At 36.1% G+C, this 18948-nt stretch overlaps 3 protein-coding genes across 3 annotated transcripts; 1 reads left to right on the top strand and 2 right to left on the bottom strand.

Annotated features, from left to right (window-relative positions):
* Positions 1 to 170: 170 nt before the first annotated feature.
* Positions 171 to 9126, top strand: LOC128721028 (myogenesis-regulating glycosidase). Its single transcript, XM_053814731.1, has 7 exons — positions 171 to 418; positions 489 to 645; positions 1357 to 1496; positions 3106 to 3274; positions 6783 to 6878; positions 6954 to 8820; positions 8921 to 9126. The coding sequence occupies exons 1-7, from the start codon at positions 171 to 173 to the stop codon at positions 9055 to 9057; spliced, it is 2814 nt and encodes a 937-aa protein (XP_053670706.1). The 3' UTR covers positions 9058 to 9126.
* LOC128720107 (cilia- and flagella-associated protein 45) lies at positions 4039 to 6000 on the bottom strand. Its single transcript, XM_053813753.1, has 4 exons — positions 5888 to 6000; positions 4645 to 5815; positions 4329 to 4570; positions 4039 to 4215 (listed from the first exon to the last, which is right to left on the bottom strand). Exons 1-4 carry the CDS (start codon positions 5998 to 6000, stop codon positions 4110 to 4112), a joined length of 1632 nt encoding a protein of 543 aa, XP_053669728.1. The 3' UTR covers positions 4039 to 4109.
* Positions 8989 to 14955, bottom strand: LOC128720106 (A disintegrin and metalloproteinase with thrombospondin motifs 7; the record flags this gene model as incomplete). Its single annotated transcript, XM_053813752.1, has 12 exons — positions 8989 to 10041; positions 10163 to 10280; positions 10350 to 10734; positions 10821 to 11533; positions 12306 to 12419; positions 12492 to 12593; positions 12671 to 13026; positions 13174 to 13299; positions 13369 to 13497; positions 13783 to 13945; positions 14539 to 14776; positions 14925 to 14955. Coding segments are annotated over 12 exons (3069 nt in total), but the record flags the coding sequence as incomplete, so codon positions are not given.
* Between the last annotated feature and the right edge of the window lie 3993 nt (positions 14956 to 18948).

Raw genomic sequence — 18948 nt, 5'->3', positions numbered from 1 at the left:
AAACAAATGTAATTTTTTGCTCACTGTATCAGTATTTTTTTTTTGTTATTTGCAGACACATTTTAGTTCGTTTAAACAGTTTAAAGATTCACTTAAATAGATAGTGCTAACAAGCAGCAGTCGTGCATAAAGGTGATACAATGAATGTTCAGCAAAGGGTAGGGGAAGTAATGTTGAATGTTCCAAACGAAGAAATCATTCCATTTGTCGATTCGTATCACGTTCACGATCGCGTCAGGGACAGGCAAATGACAGCTGAAATCAATAGTAAATCGTCAGTGTATCAAGAGGACGATACGATGACAGAGAGCCAAGAGAATCTTGCCTTAGCTTACGTCAATCGCAATATTGAGTCTACTTTAGCTGAGCGAAGAATGCAGCAAAAGTTAACCGTTTCCATACGGAATATCAGCAACAGGTAAGAGTGGAACGAATACAAATTCACAATGTGCTTTGCTCAAAAAGTTAACAATCCAATAATGCTTTAGAGATTTGATAGAAGAAGCTAAAGATAAAGCAACTGATTTATCGTTTACTGATGAGAAGGCAAGAGGATTGCGTCGAAATTCAATTTCCTTGCCGAGTTTGAACATATACGAACATGAAGCACTCCACCTGGAACAGCAAATCAATCCGAGAGTAGTCGTAAGTACCGCGATATTTTATGTATTAGTGTTGATATTTTATATAGTTTTGCAAACTATTTTAACATTAATATCACGATTAGCAAAATTCCTCTTAAAAATTCTAGGTTTGTGTTTGATTTCCTACCTCGCGTATTTTGCGTTTTGTGTTTAGTGAGAAATCAAATTCATACGTTTCATGTTTTTCAATTTCTCATAATTAAGTTCAGTTATCATAATAAAACCATTAAAATTTATTGGCTGCCATTATTTTTAAGCATTGTGTTATCAATTCTATAAGATCGTCTACCGAGCGTTAAATGACGCAATGCTTCTTACCTTTCAAATACGCTAATAGAGTAACAATAGTTTCTTGCCTTGTAATCCGACAAACGGAACATGTTATGTTTTCTAATTAGAGTGTACTCTCGACTGCTTGCAACCTTGAAACGAGAAGCTATATATGGCTGTCCTTAAAAATAATCCCATTATTTAGGAAAATCAAAAGCCTTTGATAAATTTTAAATAAAAACTATTTCAATTTAATACTATGAAACAATTAAAATATCTGTGGGTAGTGTCTTTGGAACGCAGTACAAACAGCAGTATATGGCAGTAAAAACAAATATTCCTAGTGGCTTAAGCTATTCAAAAATTGTTTGATTAGTTATAAATAATTTCAGAAAAAAAATTTTTTTTATAATAATTATTATTTTCAAATTTCCTTTGGTAGGCTGGAAATTCTGATACCAGTTTACTACATGAAGGCATAGTTTTGATACCAAAAACAAAGTTTCCTCCCGTCAATCAGAAACCGATGCTGCAATTCAACGACGATAGCAGTAGCGATGAAGAAAACCAACAGAGGGCAAAGTAAGTTGGCGGGGTATTAAATGCAGTATATATATATATATATATATATATATATATATATATATATATATATATATATATATATATATATATATATATATATATATATATATATATATATATATAAATTCTTCTTAACTCAACAAACTCAAATCTTCTTAACTTCTCAACAATTTGTACGGTCAAATCCTACTTTGCTAAGCTAAGCTATATATGTATATTTATGATCAAGCTATTTATATATATATGATCAAGAACGATCGATGATTATCATCCCGTCATGGTAAAACAGTTTAGTTTGTTACTAAGATTTTGTTTGTTTGTTTAAAACCTGTATTTAGACATAGTAGTATATTCTTTGTCGTGAGAATTTGTTATTAAAATAAAATATTCATTCTAAACATACTAAAACAAACTATAAAATTATTTTTTGATTAAAAACGATTATAGTTTATTCAAAAAATATTATTAGGCTATAGTATACTAACCGTATTTAAAAAAAATAGTAAAAACTGTCACTTCAAATCTCTGCTGAGCCTCCCCGTACGCAGGAATCCGGCTACGCAAATATTTCAAGTCATAGACAGCCTTAACAAAACAGGCTTGACCGTACAACGGTTGTTGGGCCATTTAAGAAGAAGAATAAGAATAACAAATATAACTAATAATCCCTTTCAATAGCTTTTGGTTCTAAGCCAAAGTAGTTCAATGGCAAAGTACATTATTTTTCAAACGATAACCTTTACGCGAGGGTCAGCGGGAGTTTCGATTTACAGTGCACAATCACGTGGTGTATTTCGCAACTGTAGAAGGTCAATCGTAGAACCGTAGAATATGTCTCGTTCGCATTTTTAGTTTAAAATTTGTTTTTTTTTTTCGCAAGAAATATGTTTATTTAACCGTCCCATCTTGTCTCCACATCTGTATTTGTAGCGGACCAGTTTGATGCTGAGCATCTCTCGCGTTATAAGACATTATTGCCAATGCCAACATGTATTTGGCAGCTATGGCCTTCAGCTCGCATGATAACTTTACAGTTGATAGAATATTTATAACTTCAAGAAATATCGATTGTGCACTCACAAAGAACATTTATAAGCTTGTCTGATCTGCAATTAAAGTATTGGCATAAATTGTTAACTATTATAATTTGAGAGATACGTTATGGCATAAAATACGCAATGCCGAATAAGTATAATTTTCTAGCGTCTACTACCACTAGTGTTCAATAAAATCCTTCAAGACTTGCTTAACTGTCGCTGACAACGGAAAAGATTCTTATACTACAACACCTACAGCAGACTAGCTAACAACTGTTGAACGACTTGAACGGTGCAACAACGTGCCTTGAGCCCACTTTGCTGCAGTCAATAAGATAACGTTCGTAATTCCGGTTAGAGTTTATCTAGGTTGGTTGCTTTGCGTGTTTCAGATTTAGTTGCGGTAGGCGACATTTTGAATGTTTTTAGAAAAATTGCAACGTGGTGTATTAAACCCATTCCAAGCGCTATGATGTTTTGTTATTTTTTGCATCACACTAATTGTATTGAATTTCTCTTTATTGCGTTTTCGCGAAATTACTTTCATGCAAATTTATGAACTGGTGCAGAAATCTTTTCCGCACCAAACGACGTTCGTCGATTGCTCCACTGCCAGCCTTACGATTGAACGACAAGGAAATGATGTCGAACGATTTCGACACACATAGCGTGTTGAGTAATCAAGCATCAATCACAAGCGTTAATTCCTTAGCCAGTTTGTTAAAAGAAAAAATGCAGGTAAGTGAAAAATGTCTAAAATGTTATTAGTCATTGTATTTGTTATGATCAACATATGCTTCTCTATTGGCATTGCCCGTTACAATTTACGTCACGTTGTTGAGAGCTATTTATGAATTTGGGATTTTTATCTATTGGTTATCTCATCTAACCGAGTTCGGTCATTGGTGACATCGCTGTAAAGAAACTTGTGTTCTACAGAAACCACATGCGGGTGTGGCTAGTTAGGCGTGTAACCACATGCGGGTGTGTGAGGGGTATTAAGTGATCCAAATTAGAAAATAACAGGGATCTCCGGCAGCAAATGCATTTTCCAGTTCCATTGCCGTCAACTATGCGAAATTATGTTATATGTGAGCTATGATTGTTTGTTGTAGTGTGGGTAATGCTGACCATAATTTAACATTCTTGATGTTTCGAAAACATTATCAAATGTGAAAGAGAAGAATGAATTAGAAATAATTATCGTTTCCATATCGAGTTGGAATCTTTTGTCTATATTTGTGGTTGTATAGCATGTATACAAGGTACCACAAATTTTATAACTTGCCATTACAAGACTTGAATATTGTCTTGTATTCTAATTGAGTTAAATAAATATAATGATCGTGCTAATGTGTGTAGTAGACAGGATAAGAGTGGATAAGTAGCCGATTGAACTGTAATAAAAATAAAACAAAATGTTTAAATAGTAAAAAAATGAATATTCTTTATCGAATTCATATTTATTTTTGAAGGATTTGAATTCCATTCAGTACGTTGGTTTTAAAGAACATGGTTGACCGAGCGGGTTTGAAATGTGTCAAATAGATTAATTTCACGGGAAAAAAATGAGTTACTTTCCTAGATTCAACTGACGTTCGACATCTTTTATAAATCTCTCCGGAACATGGCTTTCTTTCATTAGTTTTATTTTGTTGGCGATGATGATTTTGATATTTCTAAAAAACAAAACAATCAAAATTAATGCTATGATTTTGAGCTTCTTGAAGGGGAAAAAATTTGAGTAGTGTTTAAGTATTTTAAAAGTCTAAAGAATGAATCGTTGACGTACTTGTCTCGTTTCTTTGCTTCTTCTTTCAAATTCTGTTGCTCTAGCCGAGCAATGCGCTCTTTCTCGCGACGTTCTTGCTCCTTAAGATTCATTTGTTGGATGATTTCTTCACGATATTTTTCACGTAGTTTTAGCTGTTTTCGCTTCTGCTCCATCTCTTTGACTTCGTCTTCTTTGAGTTTGTGTACCGTCTTTTGATGTTCAAGCTCATCGCGTGCTAGCTGCATAGCTCGTTCAGTTTTCTAATAGTCATGAGTATGAATAAAGAGTGAGGATGAATAGAAACAACATAAAATAATAGGATAATGACACATACTACGGCTTCAAGTTGAGCGGCTCGAGCAACGGCCAGCTGTTGCTCGAGTTCTTTCTTTTTAATAGCCGTTTCCTTCTCACGGCGTCTAAATTCGCGTTCAATGTGCTCCTGACCCCGACGTAGATCCATATCGTTTTTCTCTGATTTGGTATCAAGCAGTTTTTGTTGAATTTTAAGCATACGATCGTGTTCTTTTTCGCGCACTTCGGCAGTAATCTTGCGTTCAAACTCGAGCTTTTTTTGCCGTTCCGCTCTTTGTCTCATGTACTCTTGAATCTTGAGTTCGGCGATGCGTTGCTCTTCGAATTCAACTTGCTTGTAGTATGCAGATAGCTCATATGCCTTCTTTAATCCATCACGAACCTCATTGATGCGATCATATCGCTCTTTCTCTTTGCGTTTTTCTTCCTCCACGATTGCCATTTGTGCTTGTTTGAGGACACGAGCTTCTTCTTCTATTCGTTCTGCCTCCTTTAGTCGTGCCTTTTCGCGTTCGACGAGTTGATTGCGGATTTCTTCTGAATGTTGAGTAGTGAGAACCTTGTTAACTTTTCTTTTTTTTTCCTCTTCCTTTAGTGCTTTCTCGTTTTCCTGTAGCATCATTTTTTCAAGTCGCAATTCCTCTGTTCGCAATTCTCGCTCGATCTCTTGCTTTTCTGCAATTTGTGCGTCTCTAATGATGTGGCATTTGGCGGCCAGAATTATACGATTAGCTCGCTTAACTTCTTCTTCTTGTTCCTGTTTTGCAAGAAACGCTCGGTCGATGATTTTCCTTGGGCTCCTAGCACCATACTGATCGTGTTCACACTTTCCGTCCGCGTCGAGAGCGAGGGAGCTCAATTTCACCCCTTTCTGCTGGCGTTCACGGTCTATGTTTTGTAATCGTTTTTTACGCTTATCCGATTCATCAAGCATGGTTTTTTTCTCAATTTCGTTCGCCTTAAAGTGAGCTAACCGATCTTCGAGAGTTTTCAATTTGGCTTTATCCTGCATTCGGTCATAGTCTGCCTTCGACCAAAATGCTGGATATACTGACAAATCCTTACTAGGGATGAGCAGTTGACGAATGTTATCCTTGTTCATGATGCGTGCGACATTCTTGCCTTCATATGGGTCATCTCGATGAAGATGGATGGGTCTCCATCGGAGCATAAGGTCACATTCATGAGGGCTATAAAAGAAAAAAGAATGCACAGTACTGTACTCGTTTTGAATACATCTTCCGCTTATTCGTGATATTTACTGGTGACGGTAGTAAATTCCAGGATGAGCCTGCTTCTTCGGGAGATCATCGATAAAATTCATTCGTGCTTGAGCAGCCACAAAATTTTTTGAATGTTTCGACTGAACTGGCATCTTGAATGGAAGCCGTAGGAAAATCACGATATTTTTTGTATAACCTTTTCAAGATAAATTCACGCAAACTGTACCAATCTCTAGTATTTTCAGACGCTCCGACAGCACTGTTTGCTTAGTTTCAAACCATTGGGCTTGGGTAGAAACCGTTTCTAAGTTGCAGTAACCAACGCTACTGTACACAATGTTTCTTTTGGTGTATCTTTATTTTACTCATATCAAAAGATAATTATGTGTGATATATGACATTGTGTTTAGGAAAAGAATTTAAAATTAAGATGGTAGTAACGATGTTGGCGAATTAAGAGCGAATGGAAAAAACAACGAATCAGTGAGGAAAAGAATTTGTTGAAATTCGCTGAATGATTATAAGGAATGGTTTCGGTTAGGTTCTCTGGAAAGGGATGGTACCGCACTATGGAGGGGGGTCATATACAAAATTTTCAAAAACAAATGTGAACAAAACGTTACTTTCCTTGACAGCAATTTAAAAAAAATTATATTAAACAAGTTCTTAAATTGCTCTAACAATTCAGTTATGTTGCTATACCATAAATTATGTTGATTACAACATATACCGCAAGGCAACGGCTATCGGCCTTCATAGATTGTAATTAGTTGTTTCAAAATAACGGGCTAATCAACATAAGATAACACCTACGAATGAGCATATATACATAGCAGTTTATTCAGCATCATCAACGTTGGCGGCATCTATGTGATCTACGATATTACAAATATTGCGTTCCCATGTTTGTTATTTGCGTAACTCTCATCCACAGAATGTACCAGCAATTATTCGAAAAAAAAAGCGAGAAACGAAGGACTACAAGCTTCGTGTATTTGTGGGGATGTTATTTCTTATAATAGTGTTTTTGGTGAGTAAACATAACTGTTGCTGTCTTGCATGTTCGTTATTTTGTGACACCAATTATTTCTGGACAAAATTATAGGTTGGCTACGCTTACGTCATGTACAATCAAAAACTTCTGGCAAAGTCATACTTCGATAGTATAAAATTCCATAAAAAAACTCGCAGCTTCCGTCTTTTAGATGGTAAAGGGACGATGGACATATTAACAGGCGTTTTGGGAACAACTTTAAACAATGAACAACCTTACAACTGCCTGCCTAAGGACCTAAAGGATGATGGTAGTGTGTGCTATGAATGGAATTCAAAGGCGCGGCTGTACATGAACCTTGTCAAGTCGCCAGGAGCCGAAATCAAATGTTACTCATTTCAGTGGGAAGCTTTGATAAGCGACTTGAATCCGACTGATTGTTTTGATGCATCTGAAGATCGCGGATTCTGGTTTGGTGGTGGCCTGACGAAAGGTGTTGATTACATTCTTGGGAAAGCTTCGTTTTCACCCGCACCATTTGTGACGGGTGACATAAACATGCATCAGTGGGGTAATGCATTAAAGCGATATTTTTTAAACTCGCGAGGAGTTGCTATTCAAGTAGACGAAAAAACGCCTCTGTTTGTGAGCGTTAATACTGCTGGATCTGTTCACCGTTTGTGTCTTCAAGGGCAGAACGATAAATTCGCATTTGTTAATCGACAGACGCGGTTTCCGGAGTTAAAGTACACGATTTGTTCAGGTCCCGACATGAAAACGTTGCATAATGGGTTAATGCAGAAAAGCCTGTGGGATGGACTAACAGAGAGAGACAATGATATCATTAAATCACTGCTACGGGAACCAGTTTGGCAAATACCGGCGTCGAAGCCGGAAGATCTAACAGAAATGGCTATCTATAATTACACGGAAAGTATCATTGCGCTTGGATACTTGCGACTAGGACACGTGTTAGTAAATGAGTTTTGGCAACGTATTATTGGCGATTACCATTTAGACTCAGAAAGGTTTCCTACGCTAGATGAGACAGTCAACATTCTCCATCGTCGAGGATTCCGGGTGTCGCTCACCATTCAACCATTCATAAGCACTGAGAGTAATAATTTTCGAGAAGCCGTCGCCAAAAAGCTGTTAATATTTGAGCGCGAATCTGAAAGAAGTATTCCAGCGCTTACACGCTACAAGAGTGCCACTAGCGCAGGGGTGCTAGATGTAACCAACAACGCTTCGATTCCATGGTTGGCTGATCAATTGAAAAAAATTTCCGAAACGGTTGAGATTGATTCATATTTCATAGACTTCGGAACGGCATTCAATATTCCTCGATATTATCAATGTTCACAGACGCTTGTTAATCCGGATGAATACAAAAATTACTTTATGGAGCGTTTTGAGAATTCGCTGAGTATCTTTGGCGTGTCGAGTGCAGTTTCCGTTCCTAGACCGCCATCGTTTTTAAGTCTTCCTCCAGTCAACAGTTCATGGAGCGGGCTGCGAAGCATTATCCCCACGATGTTGTCTTATGGCATAATAGGTTTTCCTTTTCTAATGCCTGGCCCCGTTGGCGGTGACATGGTACTGCCCACTCAACAGCTGAAGAAAATGTATTCATATTATTCCTTCGATCTGCCACCTCTGCCTGATAAGGAATTGTACATTCGGTGGTTGCAGTTAGCCACGTTTTTGCCAGTTCTGCGTTTCACGCATTTACCTTCGGAGTACCGGGATGAAATGGTAACAGCAATTGCCAAAGAACTAGCTGAAATACGACAACGTGTGCTGCCCCTCCTAGAACGCTTCTCAAGCATTGCGATGGACGAAGGTTTGCCGATTATTCGCCCTCTTTGGATGCTTGATCCGACGGATGTGAATTGTTTTTCGATCAAGGATGAATTCTCAATAGGCGATGGAATGATTGTTGCGCCGGTACTCGAAAAAGGAGAAACTATTCGAGAAGGTAATGAATGTTACACCTCAGCGTATCACAGCGAACGGTGCGAAGAGCCTAGCCCATATCATACATAAATAATATAATCGATTGTTTTTTGTTGTTCCAGTATATTTACCGCAAGGTGTTTGGAAGGATGGTATTGATGAGTCATTACGAAAAGGAAGCCGTTGGATTCACAACTACAACGTGCCACAAAACAAAGTAGCTTATTTTGTTAAAATGCCCGACAATACCCGATTCTAATGCAACACACAATACGCAATGGTAACGATATATTATTTATTTTAGTAAATAAAGTGTTATTAAATACCAAGCAAACTTGTCTAGTACCAAAGTAGGCAAAAATTATTTTACTGCGTTATGCGAATATCATATAATTTCTCTACATCAACGCTTCGTAGAACGAGCTGAATTGCGCGGATTAGCTTTTTTGGCTTTCGAGCCTTTTTGTACTGAGTATTTTAGGTTTACATCCAGCATACTGGACGATTAGGGACTGTAGCAGTAGACTTCAGGTTATAAAGTTTTTTTAGAAATGGAATCCATGTTAATATAACATATTCATTCCAATAACTGAATCCAACAACTGGAATAACTGAGCAGGATAATACGGGATAACTGAAAGTCTTAATTTCAGATACTGTTGTTGAAATCATCGTCGGCCGGAGTAGTTTGTGACGGAAGTTCGGAAGGTAAATCTTCATTAGTGAGTTCTTGTGATGCGTCATAGCGCCCTGCCCCTTGGCCAGTTACTCGTTGGGCATCCTGACAGGGAGGCAAATCAACTCCACAAGGCTCGCTGTCGTGCGGGCGAGGTTTATTATTGCAATGTAAATCGGGTCGTGCGTTTGAGTTTGAGTCCACGCATAAAATCGAACGTCGGCGAATTGAAGTTGGTTTATCTGGTTGCTGGCGACATGTCAACGGACACAATTGCCAAGGTCCAATCCACCAGTTAAAGGGACAGGGATCATCGTTACAATCGCGAATTATGGTCTCGTGTCGTTTGCCAAATGCATGCCGCAGGCAAAGTTCATCCTTAACAACTCCTTTACCACGGTGATGGCAAATCGACTCTCGAAACTGTTTTCCTCCGCCACAAGTTGCAGTGCAAACAGACCATTCTGTATGCTTCCAATAGTAGATGGATTGGTTATTATTATTATGGGATGGAAGGGTATATTCGAAGCGTATACCGACATGATTGTTTTTCTTCTTTATTATAATCTGCGAATTAAACAAAACACAAATGAATTGAAAGCGGTCTGAGGTAGGAACGACGGGTGAAGATATGAAGCTATACAACGATGAGTACGGAATAACAGAGTGATAAACGTAAAATGCTTACAAACAAATTAACATCTTCCATGATGGGGCCTGGAATTTTGAGTTTTTCTTGTTCGTTTTCTCGTTCGTACAAGCATAAGCTGCTGGCCACTTCGTACTCACCAGGCAGCTGAATAAAACTAAAATAAAAAAAGATAAAACAAAGCATTGCACGATTTCGTACTTGTAGCTAGTACAATTTTACTCACTGGTTGCAATTCAAATAACATTCATTTCCAGTTGAACGACGAGCACCGATAAAATTTTTTGATGGTGCAATCTCTTCTATTAGGACATTACGAGCTCCCACCGGAATCAACAATACATCATGAATAATGCCATCGGTTGAATTGATTTTTTTAGTTATTTCACCCTTTCTTATGGAACAGGTATCTCCGAGGCCGCCACAAACACCGCATCTATCTTCAGTAGTAACGGAATCGACGACCCAATCACAGCCAACTTTCCGACATATACCTCCAATGCACATGTCGTTTGTTCCTATATTGCATAACGTTCCATCAGCTGCCGTATTTCCAAAGGGAATAATCATCGTGTCTTCTGAATTACTGCAATAAAGCTCACAAGGTTCATCTGCATATGTATAAAAAACAAAATATATAATTTGGTACACATGTAATTTAAAATGAGCTTGACACATAATGCGTTTTTATACGTACTTTTATCAAAATACGGTATCCAAGAATATCTTTCCCCTTTAATGGTATCGTTATTATGCGATGAACACTGTTCAGCTCTAAAGCTAGGAGTTTCAAGAGGACAATCTTGAACATGACATGTTTTATAACGAGCTCTTTCCCCAATGCAAAATGCTCCACCATAAGCAGGAGATGGATGGTCGCACTCACGTGTTTGTTTGGCGATTCCGTATCCACAATGACGAGAGCATTCGCTCCAGGGACTCCAGTCACCCCAGCCTCCATCAACAGGTGCTGGCAATTCCTCAACATCAACGCATTGTTGATTTTGGCACCACTTTCGACGGCCACAGTTAGTACCTGGCGCAGCGGGTCGAAGCATTGTAGTGCAGACTTCACCACCGACAAGACACCAAAGTTGTGTACAGATCTCATTCAGTTTAGAGCATACAGTCATTTCCTCATCTGTGGAATTGAATTGTAGTCGACACTGAAGGTCTGCATTGTACATCGCTCCTGGTGGTAGTTCAGGATATGCGTACTCGTCTTGGCTTGGTTTATCTTCGAGACATTTCCCTAAGCCTTGGTCTAAGAATTGCGTTATATCACGACGGCTGCAGTTTGACCATGATACCTGCATAGTATCGGCCTCAAAACTTGGGGTCATTATATGTAGAATGGATCCGATGCGATGATCACAGCCTGTTTTAGCCGTGTCGTGGTACATTCCAAAGCTGAAAGTATTTTTTTTGTTATGTACAATGCACGATTACGCTACTACGCTTCGCTAATTTTTCAAAAATATAGATAACAGATGTGGTCTGAAACGCAGAAATATCAAAATTTACCATTGGCCATGTCGAGACAAATGAGTCAAATATTGAAGCTATGAACACGTCTTTTAATCGGCAATAATCATAAAAAACCTAGAACCGTTCGAATTAATGAAGTGGTTTGTAAATTTTGCAATATCTCTAGTTACTTGAAATATATTCAGTTATATGTATTTTGATCATCAGATCAATCAGTCAAAGTTGTGTCTGTGCAAAGTTCCTTTAACCTCTGCATATGTTGTTTCACTGAATAAGTCGAAAAAATTGAAGTTTTTTTTATTTCATTTTTTAATAAGTAGCATTTACACGGGATAGTGATATATTCATATATTACACGTTTTTATCAATGATATTCACACGAAAATTGATATTCTCATGTATGTCTATATTTGATTCAGCGTATATCGGCGATTCAATAATTAAAAATGCAATTACTTTAGGGTTTGAAGGGGGAAAGGATAATGAAACGGCACTAACCAAGCAGCGAATAGTCTTCATATCCATTTAACAAGACTGGTGAGAAGATATAAGCAATGATTTTAGTTGTTCGTTAATTTATTAATTTAGTCAATGTAACCGTAGTATAATCAATGTCACAGTAATGTATTCCTTTCAAATGAAATTCATTTAGTCAATGTAAAAATAAAAAATTATAATGTTTATTTCAACTTACTTGTGTCCTAGTTCGTGAGATATGGTGTGTGCGAGGGTAATCCCGTTATCCTCATTAACACTGCAAGATTTATCAGGTCGACACATGCCGCCTACATTAGCCACACCAAGAGTACTGTTGAAAATAAGGATAAACAAATTTATTCTGTTTACAATCTGAATGCAATTATATGTGTAAAACACTTACGCGCAGTCGTAGTTGGAGCAAATATTCTTTCTTGTTACCAGAATGGCCACGTCGTGATGGTGAGGGTCTTCATCCGGTTTAGGGTTTAGATTTTTTTGCCAGCTACAATTGAATGTAATATTTAAAAAAAATTAATTATCAATGATTACAAGTAGTACAGTACAAGCGGGAAGACTTACCGACAAAAATTTTCCAGTGTGTTGCTAGCCATGTGGGTCACGTTGAAATCAACATGCGAATCTTCTTCTTCCAGAATGATTATTTTTACTACCGTTACTTGAATGGAGTTACCGATAGTGGGATCTTTGTAAAGCGATGACACCATATTCATTATCATCAGAAGATATTGCTGAAGATCCACATCTTGATGAAACTGCACCATAGAATGATCGGCAACAACAAGCGCTTCCACGTGGCGTGGTTTACTAACAGATCGCTTGCTACGTCGAAGAAGTTTTGGTTCAGTGTCCATGCCTAAAGCAAATTCGTTTACATCGTGAAGATAACGTGATTTACGGCCACCTTGAATCAATACCTGAAATGAAAGTCTTTGAAAATTTTTTAAAAGTTCGCAAATAAACGAACGAAATAGCTTGATTTATAAAAAGATTCAAACTTAAGATTCAAATCGGAATTCATAAAAATTATAAATTGTAAGTGAAACGTATGCACTAGATAATACCTTGCCTTGGTGCTGCCACTCTAGACGGGTTTCTGCAAGACGTCGTGGTTCTCTGGTCCCACAGTTGCTCAAATGGCGCTTTTTACGTTTCCTTTTCTTTTTCTTGCCACTGAAGCTGGAATTGTACTGATAATCGAACAAAAGATAAATTTGCTAACAATGCTCGGCCCATTTCATATAACAGTCATAACAGACCTTGGATGGGGTCTCTTCGACATTGAATCGGCTAAAGACTACATGTAGATGTTCTCCATTAGGCCCCTGAAAATGGTTTTTTGCTGGTTCAATCCAGTATTCGGTCTGGTTGGTTTGCAACATTCCAGCCTGTAGTGAGATTTTTGCAAATATGTGTGTAGCGTTAAATCAGCCATAAATATTAACAAATAAAAATTGTTCCTGAATATATTGTGTAAATAAGAAAATTAGTTTGAGTTTAAGATTAAACTCGACAAACTGTTATTCCGTTCATGATTCTATAATACCTGCTTGTTATCATGTGACATGTATGATTGGTGAGCCATTCAAGAAGAAGAAATTTCTTGCTCTCCGCCAGCTGAAGACAGAAGCGACATGCACAAATGTAGGTTGAACAGTTCAAATAAAACTTACCAATCCATTGCAGGCGGATAGTGCAACTCTCGAATGGTCTTGACCTCGGATTTGACCTTGATAGTGACAATTGATGTGTTGCGTCGAATGAACACGCGTTCTGATATCTCGTCGATGTCGCTCGACTATCATTGAAGGTGCAACGAATGATGCAGTCGATGGTCTGGATTCAGTAAAGCGACATAATTCGAAATAAAAGATAATTTAAAGTGATGTAGTAACTAAAAAGTATTACAGCATTAACATAAAGGTAGTCAACCAACTACAAAAATCGAATTAGAAAAAAACATTTTGTCAATGATAAATAATTCATGTATATGTGTGCGCAGTAACACATTGCATGCCAAGCGTTTTTTTAAGGAAATTCCACAAAATGCCACGATTCAAGCGTTTCTTGCTCATAAGTCATAGCCACCGTTGCACCGGCTCTAATACTGCACGTTCTACGTTTGTGATGAATTTTTGGCTTTCTTTACGTTCATTCGTATTTCTGTTTGGTCTTAAATTTGATATTTAAGAATAATAGCTGTTTTAAATATTCAAAAATAGCATTTTAAAATCAAGCGTTTTTGCCATCACCCAAAGATGGATAACATGGCGTTATGGAAATAAAGTAACGCTTGTTGTGGATATTCTTCCTTGGTTTCATGAAAACGCCATGAAAGTTCCCATCAATTAATGAGTCAATAAGTTTCTAAAGGCAGAATTTTGAATTTTAAGGTATTATTAGTAACTCTCACTATCTCCATTACTTACACAAGTTCCAGATGCAAAGTTTCCTCATCGACATCGATATGATAGTGAATTTTTTGCAAAGTATACGTACTTTCCGGTGCTCTGCGCTGTGTTTGCCATCGTCCTTGATTTGATTTAGATTTATCGTACCCATTACCATGATGATGAGTTAACACATGAGAAAGAGTTTCTCCTAGATGGTTCACTTTTCGAGGTATGGTGAGCTTCACATTCGCATCCAAGTGGTGAGTGTAGATACCTAATAACAAACATAATTAGACTCGTTTTGTGAATATTATAATTATCGTAAAACAGAAAGAAATAGAACCATTAAAGAGGATATTTAGATGAGTTGAAAAAAGAAATTTATAGAAATATAGAAATAGTTAAAATAAAATACCTCTTACCCTGATGCTTTGAGACGGCAGGGAGAACAAGAAAGGTGAAGTGCAAGATGCATACACTAATAGGTGTAAACATTTTTTAGACCTTTTGTCGATCATCAAATAAACTTAACGTGCACTTGAAGTCGTAGAAACACCTTTAAAATGAGATTATCTAATGTAACGCAATGCGATGTAACTTATCAGGATGATTATTTGCACACCAGTCAGATGCCGGTATCGGTTTGTAGTTGCTGCGATGCTGATTCACTTTTGATTGTACCAAATGAAAAGCTGAAGTTTATAATATTATGCTTCCACGTGTGCCTTGCTGCGAACGACATCAGTGCTACTGACATTCGTTGTAGAGCTTTAATTTTTTTGTAGATTGATAACCAATATATAACTTTAATTTCAGCGATAGTTTTTCACATATAATAAATCCACGAAAAGTACATACGCATTTCAATGGATATGGAATTCTGCTCCGGATCACAGATGAACAGGTTAAATTATAGTATTGCCTATCTGACGTTGACTAGCGTGTAAATATAACACTTCCAATGATGAGTTGCATTTAGCCCTACTATAAATCGACGTACTCGTCATTGTGCGGTTTTGGCCAAGCGTTGAATGCAGCCTACACAACTAGCAAATGAATTGTAGAAGTGGATGAGAATTGCCTTCAGAGCTAGAGTATTCTGAAGTTTTGTTCAGCATGTTAATGTTAGAAGGCGGCACTTATTTCGTCTAATCCATCGGCCTAGCTAAATGAACGCAAGTGAAACTATGCAAGCTGCAAGATTGGCGTCGTAGTACGCAACCAATTTGATCGACAGTGGTTGTGACGGTTGTCACTATAACACTACAACAAAACGACACCGTTTCCACGGTTGCGTTGTTACTACAGCGGACTGCCATAAACAAGCAACTCAGCTCGAACGGAGGACGGGAGTTTCACAGACCGTATTTTCAGCCACTGCTAATGAGGAGAGCTCAGCGGTCAAGTTTCCGCCAGGTTTTAACACTGTGTTGACAAAGCAGGCGGAACGCTCAATGCACGAATCAGAATCAGACGATCAGGCGATCTTTAGAATGTTTTTAATTTTTCGGAATTGGATAAAGATTTAACGGCAACCCTATTTTGGAAAGAAACAGTTTGAGGTGGCGCCAACGCGACGAAATACTAGATATCATTTGGTAATCTGTTCTGTGAAACTTAATCTAACCTTCATGCCGATAAAATAATGAGTTTGCTTTTGATCATATAAAAATGCTTTTGATCACATTTTAGATGACATATTGCAAAGGTACAACATTGATAAATCCAAATGATAAATGTAGTGTTTACACTGTTGAATTAGATTTCACTCAACTCTAAACGTAGGTATGAATGAGTAAGTTCTATGACTCTTCGAAGTGCTACAAAATCGCATTAGATTTCAACATGAATCAGGAAAATGCCACATCGGTTAATTAAAATTTTAAGATTCCTGCTGAAAAATGTTTTTTCCGACAGTATTTTAATATAAATGATCTGAGTTATGAAATTTATACCTGTGGTTATCATCTGGGTTGGAGATATGTGAATCTTTTTTACATTGTGTATTTTAAGCTTTGAGTGTTTGTGATAAATTAAGATTAATATATATATATATATATATACATATATATATATATATATATATATATATATATATATATATATATATATATATATATATATATATATATATATATATATATATATATATATATATATATATATATATATATATATATATGATTGGCTAAATAAATTTTGCCGAACGCCACGTCGAATTCAAATATGAGTTTATTTTCAAACCCTATGGATCATTGGTAAATTTGTGTAGAAATGGAACTAGTGACACATATATATCTCGTTTCAAACCACTTTGAGACAAACAAAAACTACTGTGAGACTTTCTTATCAGAACATTTGGACAACTCATGACAAGTGATTATTAGATTGCTGGAATGCTGGATGATGCATTGGTTGGTGTGTCAGCATCGAGTCTTTGTTTCACACCAAAATGTCGAAGGTCGGATGGAGAGATAATACGTGAGGGTAAACCCCGAGTTGGATAGTTTGTACCTGCTATTTTCTTGACTGTTTCTTCAAAGCCATGCTTTGCAATCTTTAAATCTTAATGTGTCAGAATGAATTTGCATCTTTTTTCTAAATGTGTAGCTTAGTTTTCCAAATATTCTTCGAAGCTATCGAGACTGCGTTAAATGCGCGTTTACTTTTCATGTATCGCGATCATTTGTTCAGATCTGTTTAAGCTCATACAGACAAACTCAGAGCTCAGACAGTGAATTATAAATGGTGTAGAAAGTTGCATCGTGTACAAAGCGTACGCCACAAGAAAAGAAGATACAGAATAAATGGTGGAAAATATAGAGTCGTTATTGTTTCTCAAGCTCAAGAAACATAAGCCAGTTTACACATTTAGTTATGACTAATTCGTTTACACACATATTAAATATTCTTAAGTTATAGGTTATCCACTTAAAACAAGATTGTTCCTTATTTTATAATTCATCACATTAATTGAATTACATAAAGACCACCAATGAATACGAATTGTAACATACCATTATAATACACAAATTAATAATATAATACAGAAGAAACATAACAAAACACCAGATGATTAACCATAATTTCACGCTTGTGATCACTGATGTATAATGCCAATCTGAGTTGTTTGCTCACTTTTTAGAACTATGTTTCTAATAAAAGCACTGGTATACTTGAAACAAAATTTTTGACATTATAACACTGATATAAAAACATGTTTTCACTGATGCTGTCGTGCAACACTTAATTTTGAAAACAATGATCTTACATTAGTTTAAGCGTACAATTAGATTGTTCAATTGTACGAAATGACTTCTGTAAACTCAACTGCATGGTGACTTATACGCGCACGCATGACCGTCTTGCTAGACTATCTTGAATGAAGTAAAACAAACAACAAAACTTGAATTGGCTAAGGCGAAGCATACACAGGGCTTTTCAACTACGACTGTAATTTCGGAAAACCGCTGCATGAATACGAATATGGAATAATAAGGTTAAAAACATAATAGGTTTTTTTGTAAATTAAGAGGATTACGTGAAAACAAAATCAATGCATGCAAAAGAGATTATATGTAATGGAAAAGAATGAGCCATGCTTGAAAAAAAAATGCTGTTTTATGTTTTGTTGATGTCATTGACAAAAAGTCGTAGAAAATGCTTCCTAATGTTAGTTTTATTTTTCAGTCGTTATTTCATAAGCAAGTTTGCTCTTAACAACAACTAACAATTAATAACAATTGAATAGGTAATCAAAATAATTGATATACCTATAAATATATATTATTTATATATTATATATATATATATATATATATATATATATATATATATATATATATATATATATATATATATATATATATATATATATATATATAAATATAAATTGCAAACTCAACAATGTATCACACATCGTACAACAAATTTCGCTGTCACTTTTATGCAGGCCTTTATGTTATGCTGGCGGATGCTAGTCATCTTTTTCGTTTTATACTCTTTTTTCTCCGTTTTGCGCTTGTTTGACAATCGCTTGAAACTTCAATCTCACCACTTTTTTTGTTCATCTTTATAGGATAATGTTTTTTGAGGCATTTGGTCGGCTACGAAACGCTGACTTCGAGACCCCTGGCACAATGGGGATGCAAGGTTTAAATCGCTAATTGAGGCATAACTTTAGCTTTTATGGTATTAAGGATGTATATATATATATATATATATATATATATATATATATATATATATATATATATATATATATATATATATATATATATATATATATATATATATATATATATATATATATATATATATATATATATATATATATATATATATATATATATATATATATATATATATATATATATATATATATATATATATATATATATATATATATATATATATATATATATATGTTAGTTAGTCCAAGTTCGT

Source organism: Anopheles nili, chromosome 2 (genome assembly GCF_943737925.1).
Source record: "Anopheles nili chromosome 2, idAnoNiliSN_F5_01, whole genome shotgun sequence".
Classification (NCBI taxonomy): domain Eukaryota; kingdom Metazoa; phylum Arthropoda; class Insecta; order Diptera; family Culicidae; genus Anopheles; species Anopheles nili.
This window is presented reverse-complemented; position numbering and strand designations above follow the sequence as displayed.

What these genes read in the sequence shown, in the direction of transcription:
- LOC128720107 (XM_053813753.1), bottom strand. Translation starts at nt 6,000, where the DNA reads ATGCCAGTTCAGTCGAAACATTCAAAAAATTTTGTGGCTGCTCAAGCA. An exon ending in CCGCTCAACTTGAAGCCGTA is followed by an intron (nt 4,571 to 4,644) that starts GTATGTGTCATT and finishes CATGACTATTAG; the next exon opens with AAAACTGAACGAGCTATGCA. An exon ending in GAAGCAAAGAAACGAGACAA is followed by an intron (nt 4,216 to 4,328) that starts GTACGTCAACGA and finishes TTTGTTTTTTAG; the next exon opens with AAATATCAAAATCATCATCG.
- LOC128721028 (XM_053814731.1), top strand. Translation starts at nt 171, where the DNA reads ATGTTGAATGTTCCAAACGAAGAAATCATTCCATTTGTCGATTCGTAT. An exon ending in TGTTAAAAGAAAAAATGCAG is followed by an intron (nt 3,275 to 6,782) that starts GTAAGTGAAAAA and finishes TCTCATCCACAG; the next exon opens with AATGTACCAGCAATTATTCG. An exon ending in TTCTTATAATAGTGTTTTTG is followed by an intron (nt 6,879 to 6,953) that starts GTGAGTAAACAT and finishes ACAAAATTATAG; the next exon opens with GTTGGCTACGCTTACGTCAT.